This window comes from Triticum dicoccoides, chromosome 2A, assembly GCF_002162155.2.
Source record: "Triticum dicoccoides isolate Atlit2015 ecotype Zavitan chromosome 2A, WEW_v2.0, whole genome shotgun sequence".
NCBI lineage: Eukaryota > Viridiplantae > Streptophyta > Magnoliopsida > Poales > Poaceae > Triticum > Triticum dicoccoides.
Window position 1 is genome coordinate 562,890,945 of NC_041382.1, and position 8,161 is coordinate 562,899,105.

Here is an 8,161-nt window from a genome sequence, read left to right on the forward strand (position 1 = left end):
AATTTGAGAAAACTCAAATATGAAAATAACGAAATCCCCAACTCTCTCCGTGGGTCATTGAGTTGCGTAGAATTTCTAGGATCAACCAAAATGCAAAATAAAATATGATATGCATTGATGATCTAATGTATAACATTCCAAATTGAAAATTTGGGATGTTACAGGTCTACATTTGAAACAATGCGGAATAGTTTCGCAACTCAAGCCACCCGGAACACCACAGCGTAATGGTGTGTCTGAACGTTGTAATCGTACTTTATTAGATATGGTGCGATCTATGATGTCTCTTACTGATTTACCGTTATCTATTTGGGGTTATGCTTTAGAGATGGCTGCATTCACGTTAAATAGGACACCATCGAAATCTGTTGAGACGACGCCTTATGAACTGTGGTTTGGCAAGAAACCAAAGTTGTCGTTTCTGAAAGTTTGGGGCTGCGATGCTTATGTGAAAAAGCTTCAACCTGATAAGCTCGAACCCAAATCGGAGAAATGTGTCTTCATAGGATACCCAAAGGAGACTGTTGGGTACACCTTCTATCACAGATCTGAAGGCAAAACTTTTGTTGCTAAATTCGGAGTTTTTCTAGAGAAGGAGTTTCTCTCGAAAGAAGTGAGTGGGAGAAAAGTAGAACTTAATGTGGTAACTATACCTGCTCCCTTATTGAAAAGTAGTACATCACAGAAACAGGTTTCTATGACACCTACACCAATTAGTGATGAAGCTAATGATAATGATCATGAAACTTCATATCAAGTTACTACCGAACCTCGTAGATCAACCAGAGTAAGATCCGCACCAGAGTGGTACGGTAATCCTGTTCTGGAAGTCATGCTACTAGATCATGATGAACCTACAAACTATGAAGAAGCGATGGTGAGCCCAGATTCCGCAAAATGGCTAGAAGCCATGAAATCTGAGATGGGATCCGTGTATGAGAACAAAGTGTGGACTTTGGTTGACTTGCCCGTTGATCAGCAAGCAATTGACAATAAATGGATCTTCAAGAAGAAGACTGACGCTGGCGGTAATGTTACTGTCTACAAAGCTCGACTTGTTGCAAGAGGTTTTCGACAAGTTCAAGGGATTGACTACGATGAGACCTTCTCACCCGTAGCGATGCTTAAGTCTGTCCGAATCATGTTAGCAATTGCCGCATTTTATGATTATGAAATTTGGAAAATGGATGTCAAAACTGCATTCCTGAATGGATTTCTGGAAGAAGAGTTGTATATGATGCAACCAGAAGGTTTTGTCGATCCAAAGGGAGCTAACAAAGTGTGCAAGCTCCAGCGATCCATTTATGGACTGGTGCAAGCCTCTCGGAGTTGGAATAAACACTTTGATAGTGTGATCAAAGCATTTGGTTTTGTACAGACTTTTGGAGAAGTCTGTATTTACAAGAAAGTGAGTGGGAGCTCTGTAGCATTTCTGATATTATATGTGGATGACATATTATTGATTGGAAATGATATAGAATCTCTGGATAGCATAAAGGGATACTTGAATAAGAGTTTTTCAATGAAAGACCTCGGTGAAGCTGCTTACATATTGGGCATTAAGATCTATAGAGATAGACCAAGACGCTTAATTGGACTTTCACAAAGCACATACCTTGACAAGGTTTTGAAGAAGTTTAAAATGGATCAAGCAAAGAAAGGGTTCTTGCCTGTGTTACAAGGTGTGAAGTTGAGTAAGACTCAATGTCCGACCACCGCAGAAGATAGAGAGAAAATGAAAGATGTTCCCTATGCTTCAGCCATAGGCTCTATCATGTATGCAATGTTGTGTACCAGACCTGATGTGTGCCTTGCTATAAGTCTAGCAGGGAGGTACCAAAGTAATCCAGGAGTGGATCACTGGACAACGGTCAAGAACATTCTGAAATACCTGAAAAGGACTAAGGATATGTTTCTTGTATATGGAGGTGACAAAGAGCTCATCGTAAATGGTTACGTTGATGCAAGCTTTGACACTGATCCAGACGATTCTAAATTGCAAACCGGATACGTGTTTTTACTGAACGGTGGAGCTGTCAGTTGGTGCAGTTCTAAACAAAGCGTCGTGGCAGGATCTACATGTGAAGCGGAGTACATAGCTGCTTAGGAAGCAGCAAATGAAGGAGTCTGGATGAAGGAGTTCATATTCGATCTAGGTGTCATACCTAGTGCATCGGGTCCAATGAAAATCTTCTGTGACAATACTGGTGCAATTGCCTTGGTGAAGGAATCCAGATTTCACAAGAGAACCAAACACATCAAGAGACGCTTCAATTCCATTCGGGATTTAGTCCAAGTGGGAGACATAGAAATTTGCAAGATACATACGGATCTGAATGTTGCAGACCCGCTGACTAAGCCTCTTCCACGAGCAAAACATGATCAACACCAAGGCTCCACGGGTGTTAGAATCATTACTGTGTAATCTAGATTATTGACTCTAGTGCAAGTGGGAGACTGAAGGAAATATGCCCTAGAGGCAATAATAAAGTTACTATTTATTTCCTTATATCATGATAAATGTTTATTATTCATGCTAGAATTGTATTAACCGGAAACATAATACATGTGTGAATACATAGACAAAAACAGAGAGTCACTAGTATGCCTCTACTTGGCTAGCTCGTTAATCAAAGATGGTTATGTTTCCTAACCATAGACATGAGTTGTCATTTGATTAACGGGATCACATCATTAGGAGAATGATGTGATTGACTTGACCCATTCAGTTAGCTTAGCACTTGATCGTTTAGTTTGTTGCTATTGCTTTCTTCATAACTTATACATGTTCCTATGACTATGAGATTATGCAACTCCCGTTTACCGGAGGAACACTTTGTGTTCTACCAAACGTCACAACGTAACTGGGTGATTATAAAGGTGCTCTACAGGTGTCTCCGAAGGTACTTGTTGGGTTGGCGTATTTCGAGATTAGGATTTGTCACTCCGATTGTCGGAGAGGTATCTCTGGGCACTCTCGGTAATGCACATCACTCAAGCCTTGCAAGCATTGCAACTAATAAGTTAGTTGCAGGATGATGTATTACGGAACGAGTAAAGAGACTTGTCGGTAATGAGATTGAAGTAGGTATTGAGATACCAACGATCGAATCTCGTGCAAGTAACATACCGATGACAAAGGGAACAACGTATGTTGTTATGCGGTCTGACCGATAAAGATCTTCGTAGAATATGTAGGAGCCAATATGAGCATCCAGGTTCCGCTATTGGTTATTGACCGGAGAAGTGTCTCGGTCATGTCTACATAGTTCTCGAACCTGTAGGGTCCGCACGCTTAAAGTTCAGTGACGATCGTAATTAGGGTTTTTGTGTTTTGATGTACCGAAGGTTTTTCGGAGTCCCAGATGTGATCACGGACATGACGATGAGTCTCGAAATGGTCGATAAATAAAGATTGATATATTGGAAGCCTATATTTGGATATCAGAAACGTTCCGGATGAAATCGGGATTTTACCGGAGTACCGGGGGGTTACCGGAACCCCCCCTCCCCCCGGTGGTTATTGGGCCTACATGGGCCATAAGGGAGAAGAGGAGGGCCGGCCAGGGCAGGCCGCGCGCCCCCTCCCCCCCTAGTCCGAATAGGACAAGGAAGGGGGGCGGCGCCCCCCTTTCCTCATTCTCCCTTCCTCCTTCCTTTTCCAACAAGGCAAGAGGGGGGAGTCCTACTCCCGGTTGGAGTAGGACTCCTCCAGGCGCACCCATAGGGCCGGCCGCACCTCCCCCTCTCCCTCCTTTATATACTGAGGCAAGGGGCACCCCATGACACACAAGTTGATCCTCGTGATCATTCCTTAGCCGTGTGCGGTGCCCCCTTCCACCATATTCCACCTCGGTCATATCGTAGCGGTGCTTAGGCGAAGCCCTGCGTCGGTAGAACATCATCACCGTCATCACGCCGTCGTGCTGACGAAACTCTCCCTCAACGTTTTGCTGGATCGGAACTCGAGGGACGTCACCGAGTTGAACATGTGCAGAACTCGGAGGTGTCGTACGTTCGGTACTTGGATCGGTCGGATCGGGAAGACGTACGACTACTTCCTCTACATTGTGTAAACACTTCCGTTGCCGGTCTACGAGGGTACGTAGACAACACTCTTCCCTCTCGTTGCTATGCATCACCATGATCTTGCGTGTGCGTAGGAATTTTTTTTGAAATTACTACGTTCCCCAACACCCGCATGAAGTGCCGTCGACGCCGGAGGAAGCTCTGGCCGCCACGCACGTCCTGCAATGTCCCCGGGTGCGGGATCCCAAGATCCGCCGCCATAAGGACCCACCATCTGGCCCGTCATCCCCAGCGAAGGGGACGCCGCCACCGCCATGTTCGGATCCAGGCCGGAGTCGCCGCCGCCTCCGCCAAGACCGGATCCGGGTTGGACGTCGCTGCCGCCATCGGCCACGCCCAACCCCACCTCCATCCTATGTCCATCTCACCCCGCACCACCACAAACGCCTCTAGCAGGGGCCCACCATGCTGCCATGGATCGAGGAAGAGGCCGCACCTCCGCGGATCTGGCGCCCTCGCTGCCTTACAGCCCGGGAAGGAGGAGCAGCCCTCTGCCGCCGTCGCCGAACGTGCGGGCTCTGCCTGTTGGTGTCCTCGGCGACGATGGAGGGGGAGGAGGGATGGGATCGAGGCGGCTGGGGGCTAGGGTCCCCCCCCCCCGATCGTCCTGGAGGGGCAAGCGACGAGGGGGTATGAGCGAGCGAGGGCTACCCTTTTTTCTTGCATCGAACATGTTTCCTTTTTTTCCTTTTAGCATTGGATGTGTGTGCCTTTTTTCTTTTTCTTTTTCTTTTTCATAGAACGTATTTTTCTTGAAAAAGATCTGATCTACTATAAATGCACATCGAAAATACAAAGCATCTCAAACATAATAAAAATTACATCAAGATTTCAAGAACACTAAACGATCACGACTACGGTCAGAACGAGTCGTCGACGCTCCCCTACCGGAGCCGGCTTGACCTTGTTGATGACAACTGGCAAGTCTTCGTGCATGTGCCTTTAAAGACCAGCGCCCTGGAGTCGCAGTCATCATCTATGAACCCTTGCATAGATCTGAAGTACCTGACATCAAATCTCGTCACATGACTAGAAACCCTAACCTCATTGATCCGAGGAGACAACAGGAATCTACGGAGCTCTGTTTACTACTTTCAAACGAATGGACTCGAGGAGGATCGAAACCCAGAAGACAAGCTAGAAGAAGAAGCGGCATCATCCCCGAGCACCGCACCAGCGAGGAATAAAAAAACCTAACCTAAATTGCTAACCAAAGAGGAGGCAGTGGGATTCCATTCCCAGCCACCGCCGTCGGAGCGGCAATCAGAGGGGAGGCAAATCCATGGGCTCGCCGGTGAAGCCTGGAGGGAAGAGTTTTCCCTAGCCACCTAGGAATAGGGGAGGAAGCGAGAGGGAGTCGTCATCAAACATGTTTCTTAGGTGGGAGGGGATGCCAAATGGGGATACGGCCCTAGGCGACCGTTTGAATTTTCTCTATTATTACGGGATGGGTACAAAATATACCCCATAGTTAGAAATTTCAATAGATAGAGGTCGAGTTTCGCTCTCGTGCCAGCTTAGTCACAGCAAATGTTAAAAGAAACTAATAATAACTAGGGGCATGAAAAACTAGGGAAAGAATACAAATTCACTAATAAAGCTATGTGAATCCATTTTCCTTTCTCTTTGTTTAGATTTTTTTGTAATATTCATAAAATAATTTTATAAAATTTTGCTTTCCTGCAATTAATTTTGATATTGTTTGTTTTTTAGTTTCAACATGTAATCTTTTTGTGCAATTTTTGTTCAAACTAGTTGACTTAAGGGACTAAACTTTCCTTTTAAGCAATAGTCGATACACCAAAAATATTATTATTTTCACTCATATAATAAAATGGTCTCTTACGTTATATTATTCATTTACTTATGATGAGTAGCCATAATTTTCTGCATGTTGCTTGAATTGCTAAAATGCCTTGTGTGCATGGTCTTTTGTAGTGTACATGTGCTAGGAACACATTTATCATTTCTGTGGAGCTCGCCTGAGAATGTATTTAACCATGAAACTTTACAAAACAAGTACAGTATGCATCCATAGATATGTGTATATTTTTTTCCAGAACTTTTTGAAACCCCAAAAAAACAGATTTTTTATTTTTTTCAAAAATCGGACTCGATGATATCGGGAGCCAAGCGCAGTTTCCCATATATCCACCATTACTATTTGCGCGATGCAATATACAAAATTAAATATATTGTTTGCATGCCACACAATCTTAGGTTAGCCATAGCGCGAGTAACATAAGAGTAGGTACAATAGCATGCTTATAACTCGCTTACATGACGATTTGACTATGTGGAGAAGAGAGGTATAAAAAAGTAATAGGAGTGTGGGCTCTCATGCAAGAGTCCGGCTATACGTGTACTTTTAAAAAAAAGGCATACGCTCGACTTTATAAATAAAGCCACCAGGCAGAGTTCACATGCACGACAACACCATAACAATACAATAAATGTGAAGAAGAGAAAAGGAAAAGGTTAAAAAAAATACTAATGTAATAGCCAGCCTATGATACCTACATTGTTACCTGCATCACATATTAATAACATAGACTAGTGTCACGAAACTAATCTAAATTATTAGTGTCGTAGACCATTTGTAGAGTTACATGTAGCCGCATTCTCCCGCTTCGTTCTCTTTTCTCCACCCCACTAAAGAAATCAAGGTGGCGTCTCTTTACAGACAGCCTCATATCTTGACTTGTCCCTAAATGGCATCCAAGGTATTTAAATAAAAGTTTATATCTACTACTGTACAATGCCTTGCTTTACCTTTCTTGCGTGCAACCAATTTGGGCATCCTTTCCAAGATGGCCCATGCCCCCATAATTATCATCAGTTGTTTAACATTTACAATAAACTAACCTATCTTACGATCCTAGCCAATCGGGGGGTATCTTTCCCCTTCCATTTCTTTGCTAATTTAAGGAAGTTGAGCAACTAAAGGAAAGACAAGTTGCAGAGGCACCAGCAGAAGACTCCTCTCCCCCTTCCTCTTCCTCTCACCCCCTCCAATCAGCCTATCTGGGAAACCTGGGAACTTTCTCCTTCCAGAGCTCCGGCAGCTAGATCCACCCAGCTTATCTATTTCCATCGCCCTCTTGCTCTGCAACGGGTAGCTTAGCTTGTCCTCTGCGTGTGGGAGGTAGTTGAAGATGGGGCGCGGCAAGATAGTGATCCGGCGGATCGACAACTCCACGAGCCGGCAGGTGACGTTCTCGAAGCGGAGGAACGGGATCTTCAAGAAGGCCAAGGAGCTGGGTATTCTCTGCGATGCCGAGGTCGGTCTCGTCATCTTCTCCAGCACCGGCCGCCTCTATGAGTACGCCAGCTCCAGGTCAATGGATTCCATTGCTTCAGTTTGCTTTCCCATTTTAGTAGAAATACGCGCTACTTTGATCATGAAAACTAGATGCTTGTTTTGTTGATTAGCTTCTGGTGCCTGTGATTTCACCTTTGAAAGCTTATTTAAATTTTTGAGAAAACTTTTCGAAAATATGTTTGTGCTTATCTGCAAAGGCCACCAACCATCAAGAGTACAGCTACAACATATGCGTACAGCGGCCTTGAGTAAGAAGAATACTATGGCAAATTGTTTCCTTTTAGGATCAGCTTAAAAAATTGCACATCTTTTCTTTATTCTATTTACCCTCTATCTAGCATCTTTATGTATTACTGTTCTCCATGCATTTCTAAGCTTGATCCTAGCTACACACTCAAATGAACAGAATACGTATCTCCTCGTCAAAATGAAGTAATATAGATCTAGGGTTTTCTGGTATTATGTGGGAAACATGTTCACCTCAAACATCACATGAGTACAGTAATTGTTTGTAAATCACATAAGAGTCTGTTCTTATTGGTGTGTATGTGTTTTTTTTGTGGGTCCTTATTGGTGTGTTGTTCGATCAAATTCTTGCAGCATGAAGTCAGTGATAGATCGATATGGCCGAGCCAAGGAGGAGCAGCAACTTGTTGCAAACCCCAACTCGGAGCTTAAGGTAAGCCTTGTAGACCTTAGATAAACAATTTTTCGTCATGTAAAGCTGCTGCTGTTTCCTACTGGTTCATT

The 8,161-nt window shown here is 44.1% G+C and overlaps 1 protein-coding gene across 1 annotated transcript in view; it reads left to right on the plus strand.

Moving 5' to 3' along the window:
• The first annotated feature begins 7,060 nt into the window (after nucleotides 1–7,060).
• LOC119355390 (MADS-box transcription factor 27-like) overlaps nucleotides 7,061–8,161 on the plus strand; it is a 13,753-nt gene continuing 12,652 nt past the window's right edge. Inside the window, exons 1-2 of the mRNA XM_037622194.1 lie at nucleotides 7,061–7,426; nucleotides 8,012–8,090. Coding sequence (XP_037478091.1) covers nucleotides 7,245–7,426; nucleotides 8,012–8,090 — 261 coding nt within the window. The 5' untranslated portion in view covers nucleotides 7,061–7,244. The remainder of the gene's footprint in view (nucleotides 7,427–8,011; nucleotides 8,091–8,161) is intronic.